At 46.1% G+C, this 16,519-nt stretch overlaps 7 protein-coding genes across 7 annotated transcripts; 4 read left to right on the forward strand and 3 right to left on the reverse strand.

Moving 5' to 3' along the window:
* Window positions 1-222: 222 nt before the first annotated feature.
* On the reverse strand, window positions 223-1,225 carry GLAREA_06856 (N-terminal nucleophile aminohydrolases (Ntn hydrolases); the record flags this gene model as incomplete). The annotated part of the gene is made up of 5 exons (XM_008080804.1): window positions 223-541; window positions 594-981; window positions 1,035-1,087; window positions 1,140-1,146; window positions 1,195-1,225. 5 exons carry the CDS (start codon window positions 1,223-1,225, stop codon window positions 223-225), a joined length of 798 nt encoding a protein of 265 aa, XP_008078995.1.
* A 295-nt stretch (window positions 1,226-1,520) lies between these two features.
* On the forward strand, window positions 1,521-3,158 carry GLAREA_06857 (FAD-binding protein; the record flags this gene model as incomplete). Its single annotated transcript, XM_008080805.1, has 1 exon — window positions 1,521-3,158. One exon carries the CDS (start codon window positions 1,521-1,523, stop codon window positions 3,156-3,158), a length of 1,638 nt encoding a protein of 545 aa, XP_008078996.1.
* A 1,587-nt stretch (window positions 3,159-4,745) lies between these two features.
* On the forward strand, window positions 4,746-5,876 carry GLAREA_06858 (late sexual development protein; the record flags this gene model as incomplete). The annotated part of the gene is made up of 1 exon (XM_008080806.1): window positions 4,746-5,876. The coding sequence occupies one exon, from the start codon at window positions 4,746-4,748 to the stop codon at window positions 5,874-5,876; it is 1,131 nt and encodes a 376-aa protein (XP_008078997.1).
* A 782-nt stretch (window positions 5,877-6,658) lies between these two features.
* Window positions 6,659-7,934, forward strand: GLAREA_06859 (CoA-transferase family III (CaiB/BaiF); the record flags this gene model as incomplete). Its single annotated transcript, XM_008080807.1, has 2 exons — window positions 6,659-6,716; window positions 6,769-7,934. The coding sequence occupies 2 exons, from the start codon at window positions 6,659-6,661 to the stop codon at window positions 7,932-7,934; spliced, it is 1,224 nt and encodes a 407-aa protein (XP_008078998.1).
* Window positions 7,935-8,093: 159 nt separating this feature from the next.
* Window positions 8,094-8,333, reverse strand: GLAREA_06860 (uncharacterized protein; the record flags this gene model as incomplete). The annotated part of the gene is made up of 2 exons (XM_008080808.1): window positions 8,094-8,183; window positions 8,238-8,333. The coding sequence occupies 2 exons, from the start codon at window positions 8,331-8,333 to the stop codon at window positions 8,094-8,096; spliced, it is 186 nt and encodes a 61-aa protein (XP_008078999.1).
* Window positions 8,334-11,521: 3,188 nt separating this feature from the next.
* Window positions 11,522-13,870, reverse strand: GLAREA_06861 (P-loop containing nucleoside triphosphate hydrolase; the record flags this gene model as incomplete). Its single annotated transcript, XM_008080809.1, has 6 exons — window positions 11,522-11,690; window positions 11,743-11,827; window positions 11,875-12,139; window positions 12,185-13,580; window positions 13,634-13,768; window positions 13,824-13,870. The coding sequence occupies 6 exons, from the start codon at window positions 13,868-13,870 to the stop codon at window positions 11,522-11,524; spliced, it is 2,097 nt and encodes a 698-aa protein (XP_008079000.1).
* Window positions 13,871-15,089: 1,219 nt separating this feature from the next.
* GLAREA_06862 (Ribokinase-like protein) lies at window positions 15,090-16,070 on the forward strand (the record flags this gene model as incomplete). Its single annotated transcript, XM_008080810.1, has 1 exon — window positions 15,090-16,070. One exon carries the CDS (start codon window positions 15,090-15,092, stop codon window positions 16,068-16,070), a length of 981 nt encoding a protein of 326 aa, XP_008079001.1.
* Between the last annotated feature and the right edge of the window lie 449 nt (window positions 16,071-16,519).

Here is a 16,519-nt window from a genome sequence, read left to right on the forward strand (position 1 = left end):
GTATTAAAAGGAGCAAACACTTTCGGGCGTTACGTTATTGGAATGAACCGGATGCGCTACACGTCACAATAGAATGAAATTATTCTACGGGGAGTTTGGAGTATTTCGCAGATACTCTTATTACCCTGGCTCAACGCCGAACGCTAGTATACACATGGCCCTATGGGTTGAATCCCGAGATCATCCAGAGGTAGGAATTTTGGGGTGAAGCTATACAGATCCCTACGCATCCGGGCCTCTTGATAAAATTGCCGCACTTCCAGTACCCGGCGTTCGCCCTGGCTTCTTCTTTGCTGCCTCCTCTACCTTCTCCTGCTCAATGTTCTTTACATATGCTTCAATGTCTTCTACTGGCAGCATCTCGATCAACTTGCCGGGTGCCATAATAGCAATCTCAATATTCTTTGCCCCAGTCTGTACAACCTCCAATAATGACTTGATTGTCAATTTGATTGTCGCTTCTCGGTCCATGTCATCCTTGTGATTTCGCTCGAGGAATTCGCGAACGGTTTTGCTTGATCTGCCAATTGCATTCGCTTTCCTACTCAATATTAATCACGCTGTTTGCAATACTTGGCAGGACTCCAACTCACCATGCAGAATAGATTCCAGATGGCTCAGTTTGGTACAAGCGCGGAACTTTGTCATTGTTGTCAAACCCAACGATCAAGGTGCTGATACCAAAGGGTCTCACACCACCGCTCTGTGTATATCTCTGTTGTACACCAGCAACATATTTCGTGATGTATTCTATTGTAACAGGATCTTCGACGGTCAAGCGATGGGATTGGGCTTCTAATCTGGCTTTGTCCACTAGGATTCGGGCATCGGCGTTCAATCCAGCAAAAGCGAGGCACACATGGGTATCGACTAGACCAATTTTCGAAGGTGTGATACGGGTATCTTGTAATTTCATCGCGGAACGCTTTTCGCAACCAAGAACAACGATGTCAGCTCCCTTAACACCCACGGCGCAAGTTCCTAGGTGACAATTAGCTCTGAGCTATTTGCTGTAACTCGCCAGCCCGTCATACCTCTTTTCACAGCTTCTAGAGCATATTCAACCTGGAAGACGTGTCCATCAGGACTTCGAGTTTGTCAGCGTATTATACAGCCTGGACGATACCTATAGAACAAACCTGAAAACTGTAATGGATTAGCTTGCTTCCAGGACCTGTGATAAATGCAGCTTACCGGAAAGAGCTCGATCATATCCAGAAGCCATGATTTTTTAGGACGAAGATGTCGAATCTGAATTGGGAGCTCTAGATACAGGTGGGAAAGATTGTTGACTTCTTATGAGAATTGGAGGTAGCGGTAGACGTAACTCGTTATGGTTGTTCTAGAGAGCTCGCGACTTCGTACGCGGTGCAGCCTGCCTACAGCTGTAGAACTAGCGCCTCAGGCACGGACAAGGCTGTGGCAGTCATCGGGGAATATTTCGGGTCCCACTTTCACCATGAACATTTCACATTTCGGCCATCGATCGTCGAGACTTTGTAATTGTACGTTTATTTAAAATGAGCAGTCGTTCTAGAGTTGCTTCAACTCTGCGCAGAGCTAAAGTTAATTTTGGAAATTTTACGAGACCAATTCCGTATTTCGCCCAACCCCGATGGCAAAGTACTGCAAGTACCGAGGATGCTGAAGGTGTTGCAAAAGGCACAACGGGATCCTCAAAGACTATAAAATTCACATCGGAAACGTATCCCAGTATCAAGCGCGATTCGAGGTTTGCTGAAATCACCGAAGAGCATGTCAACCATTTCAGAAGCTTGCTCGGCACGGAGTCGGCGATTATAGACGGGGTCACTCGAGATGCCACGGACGACATCGAGCCTTTCAACGGCGATTGGATGCGGAAGTATCGAGGGCATACAAAGCTTGTTCTGAAGCCCGCGTCGACAGAGGAAGTCAGTCAGGTGCTGAAATACTGCAATGATAATATGCTTGCTGTCGTGCCTCAAGGTGGTAATTCAGGCCTTGTTGGTGGCTCCGTACCCGTCTTTGACGAAATCGTAATCAGTATGAGCAGGATGAACCAAATCCGGTCTTTTGACGAGGTATCGGGGACTCTTGTTGTTGATGCGGGTTGCATCCTAGAGGTAGCTGATGGATACCTGGGAGAGCGAGGGCACATCTTCCCATTGGATCTCGGGGCAAAAGGATCTTGTCATATTGGAGGTAATGTTGCTACCAATGCCGGAGGTCTACGTCTCTTACGCTATGGGAGCTTACATGGTAGCGTCTTGGGAATCGAGGCTGTATTGCCTGATGGTACCGTTGTTGATGATCTATCAAAATTGAGAAAAAATAATACTGGCTATGATTTGAAACAATTGTTTATTGGAGCAGAGGGAACGATTGGTATCATCACAAAGGTCTCAATCATTTGCCCACAACGATCAAAGGCCATAAACGTCGCATTTTTCGGCCTCGAATCTTATGAGAAGGTCCAGGAGGCTTTCCGAGAAGCTAAGGGGCAGTTGTCGGAAATTCTCTCAGCATTTGAGCTTATGGATCGCCAGAGCCAGGATCTCGTTCATAGAGTGACCAAGAACAAGCGGCCCTTAGAAAGTGAATATCCCTTCTACTGTTTGATCGAGACCAGCGGATCCAACACCGAGCACGACAGTGAAAAGTTAGAAAAGTTTCTAGAGTACGTTATGGAGAAGGAGATTGTTTTGGACGGAGTTGTAGCTCAAGATACAACCCAGGTCAAGGCATTATGGGGTTGGAGAGAAGGGGTCCCTGAATGCCTCGGTCATTGGGGTGGTACCTATAAGTACGACCTTTCAATTCCAATCTCAGAGCTATATTCGCTTGTCGAAGAAACAAGGGCGAAGATCACGGATGCCGGACTTCTTGGTGAAGATGAAGAACATCCGGTCGTTGATGTCGTTGGTTACGGCCATATGGGTGACTCCAATCTGCATTTGAACGTCGCTACGCGTCGTTATGATAAAGAGGTGGAGAAGATCCTCGAGCCCTTCGTCTACGAATGGATCTCAAAGAGGAGTGGGAGTATCAGTGCAGAACATGGCCTTGGCTTAGCCAAAAAGAACTACATTGGCTACAGCAGGAGTGACACGATGATCAGGTTGATGAAACAAATCAAAGATCTATACGACCCTGTAAGTGGAATCCATCTACTCTAATTTACACTCTTTTAACAGCTATTTAGAAAGGCATCATGAACCCATATAAATATATATAGTAGTCGGCACATTACAATCGAAATCGATATACCAGTTAATTCAGGAATGAACCTTGCGTGGCCAATTTGGTTTACACACCAGCATAGCTGTCCGTGAAAATTGCTAACAATGATGGATAGTTATAGCAATCCAATCGAAGTGCTACGCTTCTGCGATCTGCAAATCTGCTCATAGTGGCCGGCTGATCTAACAGTCTTCGATGCGGCAAGGCCGGCATCAGTTGTCGTTGAACGAGCTAGTCCCTTTCTCTTCGATTGATCACCTCATCATTGCCATTGTGCCCTCCAGGTCCCAAGTCCCAGGCCTACATTCCCGGATCATCTCCAATGACGAGTGCTATTATCTGCGAAGCATTCATGTTCGAGTTTATTGTAGTTAGGCCAGAGTTTTGCCATAGAAACTAAACTCTAGACTTGGAGCAGGGCAGCCAATCAAGTACAATACGGCCTCAAATCAGAAGTTATAACAAATGAGGCTAGGTATCCGGAGTGATCCGTGAGACCGCAAGGAAAGTTCGGACGTCCACCTAGAAATGGCTTCTTTCAACCCTACCATTTCGTACGCCGGATTTTCTAATTCCAGATTGATATGATTTTGGATAGGGACGTGCGGTTGGTAATGTTGGAAATATAGCCGTGCCGCAATGGGTTGCCACGCTGTCGGCCGCAATATGTACGTTGGTGATTGTATTCACCCTGCTAGTACCAGGTTTGTCGTCCCCAGCAATCTGATTCGCTTTGGCAAGAATCTATGCTGACACTGCCTGGCAGATTTTCATTAGCCGATCTGGCGCAGTTGCATGTTTTTTTCGATTTGAGCTTATTTTACGCGAAATGTTTCACTGCCTCGATAATTCGCTAGACTCATGTTATACTACGTATGGGTGGATGTTACCTAGTTGATACTGTGGTGACCGCGTTGTTTCTCTCAAAACACTTCTGTAAATTTTATTTTTTGCCTTTTTTTCTAACCTGAAGGTATGCTATTTAGTAAGTAAACCTTTTATTTCTATACTGTGTTACAAACCTATGTTATTTGTTTGGTAGAGAAAATTCATAATCTACATAAGCGTCCAATTCATGGGCCTCGCTAACCTTCAAGGTGAAGTGAATATAAGATTACAATCTTTGAAGCACTGCCACCACGCCTCTCTTCTGTTGATTCATTCGGCTCTAAACCGGCTGTTTCTCTTTCCGCGCCAATCGAGGCGATAATAATCATCGAATTTTAAGTATTTAACCAGCCGTGGCTGCTCATAGGATAGTTTCTCATCTCCAACACTACAACATCAACCTCCAACATCAGCACCAGCCCTCTTTCAACGTGGCAATTCCAACACTGAATCTCACCTTACCTTGAAAATCTTAGCGGCACCGAGTTGGCTCTCTCTCAATTACCCGGGACATCCTCGCGAGCTTTATCGCATAAAGTCTACCTCACACTCCTCTACAAAACCAAAAGCTTTACTCTCATCGCTCTACGTCGGTAATCTTCTCATCTTCTCTAGAAATTACTTGGGTATCCATTATGTTTTCTTCATTATCTTCCATCGTCTTACTGGGCATCACATACTTTTCGATTATTGTTTCTGCGGTTCCTGTCTTTACCTATGAGAACAATCCTCTCGGCAACAGCTTCCCAAATCCGTCACCGGATCAACTGAAGGACATACAAGTACAAGCACATGGAAGCTTATCAAACGGCAAACCACCACCAAAAGTCGACCCTGATACACTTACATCGTTACGATTTGTCGCCTTCAATGAACTGTTTGAAGTTGCGTTTTTCACATCCTTGCTCAACAACATCACCAACAAGATTGAACATTATGAAGCCCATGATGGCGTCGATGACGAGTTATTTCGAACAAACCTCATCAAAGTCTTCACAGCGATTCAAGCCCAGGAAGAACTACACGCTCTCAACGCCAACAACGCCTTGAAGAACTTTGGTGCTGAACCCATAAAACCATGCAAATACGACTTCTCAGTTGTTTACTTGGAGGATGCTATTGCTGTAGCGAAAACCTTCACAGACCTAGTCATGGGGACTCTTCAAGACGTGGCGCAGAACATGGCAATCAAAGGTGATCCCGGTTTTATCCGAGGTGTTCTGTCTTCACTCGGACAAGAGGGTGAACAAAATGGGTTCTTCAGATCCTTTCAAGGGAGAATACCGAGTGCCCTTCCCTTCCTGACTACGAGCACACGCGAAATTGCTTTCTCGGCTGTGAACCAGTTCTTCGTCGTTCCAGGCTCATGCCCTAATGCGAATACAATTGATCTGCCCGTATTTCCACCATTGGCCATCAGCACTCAGGACACTTTGGATCTAGCTCGTAATCCTCGTCCTCGCAATCTGGGATTCTCGTTCGATCTCCCTGAGGGTGGTGCAAAACCAGAATGGAAATCCGACTGGACTGGCCTGAAACTTGCATATATCAACATGCAGAATGTACCTCGTGCAATGGATCTCCTTGATGTCCGTGTCGAACACAACAAAGTCAATTTCAACGTCCTCTTTCCATTCGATCAGGGTACCTTTGGAAATTCGATGACTATTGCCCTCATCGTTTCTGCTGATGCCAATTTCACCAACGCTGTCACGCTCATGAAGGCACCAACGATCATTGGCCCTGCTTTGATCCAGGTTAACTAAGTTTGTCAGATTACATGGTGCCGAAAGAGTTATGGGAATTTAGAGAAATGTATTTAATGGCACAGAATTTGGGAATAGATAATTGATGATGGTTGGAGGGCTGAGCTGCTAAGTATTGAGGCTCGTGGGAAAGGTCTTTTCATAAGACGCTAAGTAGTCATGAATGAATGACCAATAATGAATTATAGACAATTGTTACTGTGATTATGCCGCTCTAGATATGCGCTTCGGGTATCTACTAGAGACCGTCCAGGTTTCCTATCTTTTGAAAACGTCTTCATTTGCCACCTTGCACCGGCGACGTTGTCTTGGGACTTGTTTATTTATTTTAAACAATGTGAGCAGAAGCTGTGGGCTTCTACCTTACGGTCGGAATGTCTTTTTCTTTCCTGGAAATAGACAAGATAACGATATTATTTCAATCGCATCAAAATCATGCCACGCTCCGACTGCCACTCATTTATCCACCGCGAGCCAATGTGATGGTCGTTGTTCCTAATCCTCGGAGACATGTCGTCAATGTTAAGTTTGTTGTACTACTGTATCAAACGCTATTCGTAGCACGAAACGCGTTCCCCACAACCATCCTTCCCCACACCCACGATCCTGCCCCCCACTCCGCATTAAGCTTCCCCAAACCGAACACCTCGGTGCGACGGCACAACTGATGGAACCACGAACCACGCCAATGGTGATATTAGACGGTTGCTATCTTCATGATGATGGAATGTATATTCAACACTGACTGGAAGACTTGAGAACCGGCAAGGTTAAGCTACAAAATGTCTGCTCCGCCATTGACTGGTCTACGCGTTTTGGAATTTGCTGGTCTTGCGCCTGGTAAGTCAGGGTTTTCTTTACACGGAAACGCCATCTAACGCGATATATATAGGTCCTTTCGCCGGCCTGCTACTGGCAGACAATGGTGCTTCAGTTCTACGCATTGATCGCTCTGTTCCGAACCTGACGCATTCCGGCCATCCAGATAGACGACCACCGCCAACCGCGGATCTCCTTACCAGACATAAAGCCTCAATAGCTGTAGACCTCAAATCTCCTCTAGGCGTAGACTTCATAAAGTCTCTGGTCCAGTACTCCGATATCATTATTGACCCGTTTCGTCCCGGTGTACTTGAAAAGCTGGGCTTAGGTCCAGATGTCCTGCTGAATCTGAATCCTAGGGTGATAGTGGGGCGCATGACAGGCTTTCGACGAGATGGCAAGTATAAAGATATGGCCGGTCATGACATAAATTATATTGCTGTTTCTGGGGCTTTGGCCATGTTGGGAAGGAAGGGTGAGAAACCACTACCACCGGCGAATATTCTAGGGGATTTTGCAGGAGGTGGCGCAACGCTGTTCCAAGGTATCTTACTTGCGTTGCTCGCGCGAAATACTTCGGGCAAAGGCCAAGTCGTCGAAGCTAATATGGTCGATGGAAGTGCATATTTGGCTACCTTTCCAAGGATGCTGACCAAAACGCCAATGTGGTCTCGGCCCAGAGGGGAAAATACTTTGGACAGTGGATGTCCATATTACGACGCTTACGAAACGAAAGACGGCAAATATATGGCCGTCGGTGCTCTTGAGCCACAGTTTTTTGCTTTGTTGTTGAAAGGATTGGGTCTAAGTGGTAAAGGTATTGAAAAAACCAGAGAAGATAGGAATACCTGGCCGGAACTGCGGGAATCTTTTACTGCGATATTTTTGAGGAAGACTCGATCAGACTGGGAAAAAGTGTTTGATAGGACCGATGCATGTTGTACACCGGTCCTCGACTACAAGGAACTCGAATCCGATACCAGTAGAGAAGGAGATCAAAGGCCGGCAGTCACACTTCGTGAAACTCCTAGCTTCGCCTTGTCCCCGAGTTCATCACCTCGTGACCCTTCTACCGGGCAAGGCAATGGTGTCGAAGGTGGAAGCTATACTGGAGCAGTGCTCTACCCGGGTGAGGGTGGAGAGAAACTCTTGTCGCAATGGCTTGGCTGGAAACGCGGTAAGGATTTCGATGTAAAAGACGGAGGAATGGTGAGGAAAGACACGTCAAAGTTATGATTCACTAAAATTAGAGCTGGATTATCTGTCGTCCGTTGTTTCCTTCGCAGACGTTGCTTATTCCAAGTGCCCAAACGCCTATATCCCAAGTCTAAACCTGCGCAAGTAGAACAGTTCTGTATATTCATTTCGAATTTCCGCACACTTTGTTTCAGCACTTTAGTCAGATTCCGCCACACTGCTGCAATCCGGTCGAAGACGATATGTGTATTGTTCGAATATGTGGTCTAGGAGCAGATGTTGGAATATCTGGTAGTCAATTAGCTGGGGAAGATTATATGCAAAACCATGTAGCATTTTCACATACCATGCATAATCTGTATCTTCGGGATCCGCAGCACCCATTGAGGGGCTTGGTGGCGGATTAGGAGGAGGCGATGGAGGGTCGCCTCTGGACATGTTGCAGAGCCGATCGAGAGGCGGAATGGGACGGTAAGAGCTCGGATTTTGAATGTTGAGATTTTTCAGTCGACCTCCAGTCTCAGTAATCAAAGAATTCTTTCTCGATAATCCCATTTTAGAGTCTCCTCGGCAGTATAGACTTGTCCACAGTCTTCACAATCGTACTCCAGGGGTCGAAAATATCTCCTTGAAATTTCCAGAAGCCAGAAATCTCCGGCGCAATATTTTTAGATGAAGCAGTCTCGCTTGTGATGGAGCAAAAAGCAATTGTAAGGCAAAGACACACTCACGGTTCGAAAATTGAAGACGATAGTTGATAATATTTCTGTAGGCTGAAACGATGGTTCTCCGACCTTCTATAGATAGGACTGGATTTCATGAATTATTGGCCTGCTTCGACTGGAATCTTCACCGCCATGCCATCATGGTGCTTCTCTCTGGAGGGATAGAGTTTTGTACCACTGGAACAGTTGTCAATGATAGTAACTATCCACAACGGCTCAACACATCATCCGGGAGAAGCCTCATTAACACATTCAAGCACTTTATTCGCCATTCCTTCAGTTGGTAGTTGTAAGGCGCCCGCCTTATTGCATTCTGATACAATGTAGTTTGTCGTTGCTCCAAATCCAAGTGGCTCCGCCTTAAGCGAGAAGCCGAGATGCAGGCAGTGCTCACCGTTTTAAACTTCTCACAGTTCTCTCTTCCTCGAATTGTTGAGGCTTCTAGTCCCCGAGTCTCTTCCAGGTTCTCGTTATCTGTGTTACGCCACTAAGAAGCCTTCTCTTTAGAGTCGCCCTTGGAGCTTCGAAGTTTCATGCCACTGAGCTTGTTTGTTCCATGATTGGCTACCGCATATGGCTGCTTTTTCAAGAGCGCAGAGGGAGTTCATGTTGAAGTTCGCCGATATAGGCCCAAGAGGCGGTGGGTATGTCGAACTGCTAGTGGCTGTAGCAGGCGGTGCGCTACTTATAGAGGCTAATCGTTCGCATACATGCGCACACGCAGATGTGGACATACGGAAGAATCGGGACGAGTGGTGTAAGACATACATATCGAAGCTAAGAAAAGCTAGATTGTCTTATCTACTCCTTCTCGAGTAACATTTCGTCCAGTAGGTCTTGCGATCATCTCTCCGTGCGGCCATCACCAACAGATCTAATACCCTACCCAGTAATATCGAACTAGACCTTTTGAAATTACCGGTTACGTGACAGCCTTATCATTCCACTGGATCATCTTCAAGCATACCATCTCACATATCGATTTTTGCAAGTTTTTGCATCTAGCTGACTTCATAACTTTCGGTCATCGTGTATTGCTGAACTATGTAAGTCATCGATCGAAGGTTACAGTGAGGGTCAAACTGTGGCATATATACTGAAAACTACTACCAGTGGCTCGCAAGGCTGCTAGCCTCAGTTGTCTGCTCCTGGCCTCCAAAAGAGCCATTCAAATGGAACGGACAATGGACTTCGGTGGGATGTCTCTGAGCACACGCAGCATGAAATTCTCGTGGTCACTAAACCAGAGTTCTATCAATTCTCAACACAATTTCAAAGTCTAGATTCTATACCGCCCTCGGCTTGATTCCTGTCGGTCGTGTTTCGTTACTCACTTCGGACGATAGTTCCGATCCCCCCAAGATGCTTTGCAAGTGCTCATGGCTTACGAGTTCCAAATTACAACATCAGTTACACCCCAACGGCTTTTTGTGCAATAACGATTAGCGAGATCGCTTGATTGTCGCTCACGCCGTGGCCAGAACACAATAAATGTTGACGGGTATCTGTATCTAGCTATCACATATTTCCAGACCCTAATATTCAAAAGTGTACCAAGGTACGTATCTATTTGAAGGACTCGTGACTGTCAACTTCTTACAGATCAGTCCCTCTTCAGCATTCTGTTAAAACACATCGTTATTATAGTTGATATCTGGCAAGCCAGACATATCATTAAAGCAAAGTGGGTGGATGGATGACTGGCTGAACCCTCTAAGCTCAGAGCGCAATGATCAAGTATCCGAAGAAACAGCCAAGCAAACATCTCAAAGTTGCGGCCGAAAGGTACATTTCAATGTACCACCCCGTCAATTTTTCCCCTTCGTCACAAGTCGTGTAATACCACTGCACTCCAAACCATCCTGTACTTATCCAAAACCTCAATGAACCTCCGCCTTCGCCTTCCAGATTTGATTGCCTACCGCCTCTCTGCCATACAAGGCGAACAATCTGTATCACTTCCGCCGCCACCCGTACCCATGGACCTCTACGCAAACCCGTACCCGGAACTGCCACAATATAAAATATCTCTCAAGTAACACGACTCCGTAGGGCAAACTCATATCACAAATCTGAAGTGCATGAAAACCTTTCGATGTTCATGTATGCTCAAGCCTCAAAAGACGCCCCGATCTATTCTGATGTAGCACCCATCGATTCGGTGTAACAATTGCTTGCATTGTGCTCTTTACATTGCGGAGAATAACGTTTTCAGGTTGTGTTTTTCATTTGCCGCCGTCCTACTTGGATGTGTTTGGGATTGTGATGTGACACAGCTGAGGCATGTCGCGTGCTATGTGACGGGGTAGTGCTACGCGCCTTGAGAAAGGGCAGTATAAGCCGAAGTCCAAGAGTGGATGAAATGTCGTGGTTAGTCTTACAAGAAAAGCCAAATATTTCTTCTGCGGTGGTACACAATGCTGTATCAGAATAGGAGTGAGCGAGGATGAGGGGTATATGATTACAATAGGTTGAGTTAAAATCTCATGCTAGAATTCTCTAAACAGCGTCTCGTAAGATACAATCTTAGACGCTAGAACGAAACTTCACAGATTGAAAGGAAGCAGCATTACTAAAGTCTCCCACACTCCATTGATTTCATCTCGCCCTTGATGCATATATCACTACCAAAAAATCTGTCGACATATCTTGCTCGCTAATGCGCCACCCCTGAATTTCATCGCTACATTCATACCCACTACCTCTCTCAATTGCAAGCCGACAAGGTGGATATCATTTTCAAGAAGACTCTTGAAGAAGAAAATGTTTGTTTAGGGTGCTAGCATATCATGAAATGATTTATGCCGGTTGATAGCACTTCGGTATGCCAGGCAAATGCCTGAAGCCGACTCACGAGCGAGACCGGCCTTTCACTGTTGTCGATGTGGTGTCGACATCCGATTACTGTACTTGTGCAACAATCTCATTTGCACGCGATAGAGATTCCACCATCTGCTGGCATTCTTTTCTTCGGCGCACAGTGTAATCACTTTCCTTAAGCAGGTCTTCAAGAGAGTCGGTCCTGTACATGTTCTCGAGGAGCTCTCTCTGCATCTCATCCTTTGTAAATCTTCATGGTGTTAGTAAAAGGCCAAAACTTCCAACGCGGCTCGTTAACTTACTGGACAAGTGTCAACATGATAGCTTTTGGTACCATATCGATCAAGGTCTTCTTGACAATACTGAAATATGAGTTGATGAGAAGTTCTGGATCATTGTTAGTGATTGACCCAAATAAAGGAGTTGTAACTTACTGATTATTTCAACTTCAACACCTTCTCTTTCGGAAAGAGTTCCCGAAGCTTTCAAAGATGGTGGAGGTGCGTCCATCGCAGCCATCTTCTTCTTGTTCCGGCCGGCAAAGAAACTTCCAAAAAAGCCTCCATTGCCGTCATTCATGACATCGAGGACTGGACTTGCGGCTCTTGCGGGTGTAGATGAGGCAAGCGGCTTGCCAGTTTTTGGGTCGACCTGCACTGGTTTTGATGGAGAATGTTTCTCGTTCACAATAGCCATTGCCTAGCAAAGTTAGTGATTTCCTTGCAACTGTTATGATAAACCTACTCGGTGACCATTAAGGAAATCTGGGTGTCCAGTGTTGATATAACATGACTCCATCGATACCAAATCCTTGACAAGCTTGTTGGTTGGGTCCATGGCCTTTTTGAAGAAATTGATTACAACAGCATGGAATTTTTCCTTGAGTTGTGGGTAGCGACGGAAAAACTGCTTTCCCAGCAGCTGAGTTAAGATGCGAACAAGTTCGTCATAGACCAGAGACACACACTTCAAACTAGGATCTTCTAGACGCTTGATTTGTTGTTTGACAATAAGCTCGAACGCAGTTGTACCGACGAAAAGGGCGGGCGAAGATCCCGAAGAATTGTACAGGATCGTTCTGATATCAACGTCTTTGACTTGGTCGAATGGATCAACGGCCTTGACACCGTTGGAATATAATTCGTGGAAAACAAAACTGATTCTGGCACCTCCCGAAAGCTCCACACTTGAGAGCTCCGTGTTGTTACCCTCGAGGACTGTTCTCCATTCGTTCGTAAATTCTGTGATAATGTTGAGCACGATATTCGCGCTGTTTCCAAGCATCGAATCTCCAAGACCCGCAAGTTCTGCAGTATATTTCTGCAAAGATGCCGAGATACGGGCCTTGATATCTGGTAAGGTCTGTTTGATGTGCATCATCAAAATCAGATTGAGCTTCCGCGCCAAGTAGGGGGTTCCGCAGTACGAGCTCTTATTCCTGTATGCCTTGTGATTCTCAAAAAAGTTCTTCTCATTCTCGAGAGCAGCCGTAATCGCCTTTCTGTTATCGATATCCCTTTGCCCACGGTTCACTACTGGCACGTATCCTAATCTCAATGGGATGATTCGGCCAGCAAGAATGTCCACTACATCTGTTCCGTCGTCCATTAAGTCGACCTTCGTAAGAACACCGATTGTTCGCTGACCCTCTGGATCCACTTCTCGTGCAAGTTTGAGACCGTCAGAGTTGGCCAAATCGGTATTCGCTCCTGTAACAGCCAAAATAATGGCATTTGGCTTACTGATCTGCTTCAGTACCATTTCCTTGATTTGTCTCTCGATATCTCTAGGCTGGTCGCCAACAGGGACCTTCGTGAGACCCGGTAGATCGACGAGGGTAAGGGTGAGGACGTTCGGCGAATATATCCGCAGGTTGATGGGCGCGGGTGAGATTCCAGCATTGCGACCAGTTTTCGCCTCTGTCTCCTTCACGATCTCGTCTCGAATCTTGTGAAAATCGTAGAACTTCTGACCGGGAATGTGAAGGAACTCTCCCCACTCATCCACATTTGCCTCCTTATCAAGACCTACAGATATGTCCTCCTCCTTGACTCCATTTGGCTTTCCTCCACCAGGCGCTCGATTAATGAGTTGAAGAACAAGCGGCCGTCTCGTCACAATACCGGTTCCACGGGGCAAACTGAAATACAAAAGTTAGTTATGGCATTGCCAGAGGAGATGTGGCAGTCGTACAAGTCTCTGCCCACTATGTTTTCTAGTACCGAACTCTTTCCACTCGACTGACTTCCAACCACTACTATCTGCGGTAGATCGATAGGATTCTGTACTCCAACTGTCGTGAAAACATCTTGGAGCTTGTTCACCAGTCTGCAAAGTCTGTTAGCTGACGGGCGCATAGCAGAGCTTCCAAGGGGATCCGAACGTTATAAGCCCTGGGTCTGCAATTCCGCCTTGCGCGGCAACCGACATGATGGCGGTTTTCTTGGTTTGTAGAAAGGTCGTATCTATTATTCTCAGGCGAGGAGTTGCGAGCTAAATACGTGTTAAAGTTGTGACGTGTTGTTTGGTCGAAGGAGCGTCTCTTGTATTTCTTGAGGGATGTGTTGATTGTGCAGCCACGAATGGGACGCACACGCAGCTCGGAGAGGCTTGGCGTTCGCGACTCGTAGATTGTCTCAGAGTCCAAGTGACGTTTGAACAACAGCAACAACTCTGATTCACGTCTTGAAAATTCGCACCTCAAGCCAACGACTTCCATATTATTCAGTAAGTATTACTTAATCTCACTTCTGTTCTGTTTCTTGCCCGCAAATCAATTTCTGAGATATTCCTGTCACAAAATTCCCAGAAAATCCTGCCATCGTATTCCTATGGTCCTTTGGTCCTTCAGCTTACGAGAAGCCCGAAGCCCTTCCTTGCACTATTTTGTATGAGAGAATACGCAAGAACGAGTGCACTCGCCTCAAAAGGGTACATGTACTCAAGGCATCCTCTTTGTCTACTATTTGGGCAGCTACGGCGGCGATTTAAAGCCTGCTTACGACCCGAAGCCGCGTGGGCGTCGTTGGGTTTTCAAGGCTACAGGTTCAAAGTAGCACGTGAATGTCTCGTTGCTATTTGCAAAAACTCTCTCAGTATGAGAACTTCGAAATTAAGCCAAAAAGTGCTGGTTCAAGAGTTATCACATCATATACGATTGTGAGAAGCTGCTACGCTCAATCATTTTGATTTCCCATGATGTCGAAGGATGTATTTCAAGTGTCCTACCCCAACTCACTCGTTGTGATTTCATTCCCAGTCATTGTTGTGCCGATTTTATATCTTATTAAATCTGCAACTTTATGCTTCTACTGTAGTTAGTTGGAAGTCATGCCATACCTTCGTGAATAAGTTAGATTATAATAGAAGTAGTTCACTTCTTTCCGTTGCTCCTCTAGCCGCTCTCGCTTATTGCCTGTTACTTGTTTTTATAAAGCATCACCTACCTATGTACATACCATTTATCACAGTGATAGACCAAGCTCGGGAAGTATGCTTCACCTCTCGTAAAGTGCAGGACATACCCAGTATTGAGATTTGTAGCACCGAACGTGATCAGCTTCTGTACAATTTCCTAATTTATTCTTAGCTCTAGAGTGGACGGCTTGTCTTTAGATACCTTCCCCAGATATCGCATCAACACTTCGCCATGTCCTCCAAAACGATCACAATAATCGGCTCTCTCAATGTCGATCTCGTTACCGTCACGCCTCGCGTTCCTTCCGGCGGTGAGACTCTAACGGCATCTTCATTCTCAACAGGACCAGGCGGCAAAGGTGCAAACCAAGCCGTAGCCTGCGCACGACTCTCTCGTTCAAGGCCGACATCCACCTCGCCGCCAACCTCAAACATTGCAATCAAGATGTTAGGCGCCGCTGGAGCCGATGAATTTGGCCCTCCTCTCCTCGCGGGCATGGCAGCCGACGGCATCGACATCTCCAGCGTGAGCGTAGTGAAGGGTCAAACCACCGGCGTAGCTGTAATTCTAGTTGAAGAAAGCAGCGGGGAAAACAGAATCCTACTCAACCCAGGAGCAAACCACACTCTCCAACCCGAAGATTTCACATCTGCCGCCTCATTAGGAACCCCAACTCCAGATCTCATAATCATGCAGCTTGAAATCCCAATCCCAACCGTCCTCCAAATCCTAAAAACAGCAAAAGAAGCAAAAGTCCAAGTTCTACTAAACCCAGCTCCCGCGGTAAAGCTACCCGAAGAGGTATATCCAGGCATAACCCACCTCATCGTCAACGAAACCGAAGCCGCCCTCCTCACAAACCGATCCGTTGAGGAAGTCGAAGCGCCGGATTACGACTGGTCCACCATCATCAACGAGTTCCTTTGCAAAGGGGTTACTAATGTGATCATCACACTAGGATCTAAGGGTGCTGTTTTCGCTCATTCTGGGATGGACAAACCGGGATTCGTGCCAGCCGAGAAGGTTGCGAAGGTAGTAGACACTACAGCGGCGGGGGATACGTTTGTCGGCGCTTATGCTGTCAACGTGGTTAGAAAAGGAGGGAATGGCGTAGTAGGAGAGGAAGATATCAAGTTGGCATGTAAAGCTGCGGGGAGGACGGTAGAAAAACAAGGGGCACAGAGTGCAATTCCTTGGGCTGATGAGATTTGATTTGATAGCGAATTACTGATTGCTTGGTGAATTTAAGAGTTTATTGATAATGATAAACTGTTATGTCTCACAAAGATATTACAAATTCCGTGGCTGTCCATTACAAATGAAAGTTACAAAACGAGCCACTACTGAAAGATAGGTTATTGACAAAATCATGTAATAATGAAGGCTGCGGTTCCGATATATCAACCAAAACAGCAACGATTTAAGTTGTTTAGCATTCGAATAAATAAGGGTAAGTAGGGTAAGCCTTTCAATTCCCATTCCTTAGATCATGCCTAATCAAACGGCATTTGACAGCAACTCAATCCTCTCTGGCCCAGGGTGGTCTATCGAACTTGATCGTAACTCTAAGCAGACATAGCACTGGAAGGGACTTTCGAACTCCGGGAAGTAGATACGGTACGCCTTTGCGCATGATAAAGAGACCCAAACGCCGCGGCCTC

The sequence above is a fragment of the Glarea lozoyensis genome (assembly GCF_000409485.1).
Source record: "Glarea lozoyensis ATCC 20868 chromosome Unknown GLAREA14, whole genome shotgun sequence".
NCBI classification, from domain to species: domain Eukaryota; kingdom Fungi; phylum Ascomycota; class Leotiomycetes; order Helotiales; family Helotiaceae; genus Glarea; species Glarea lozoyensis.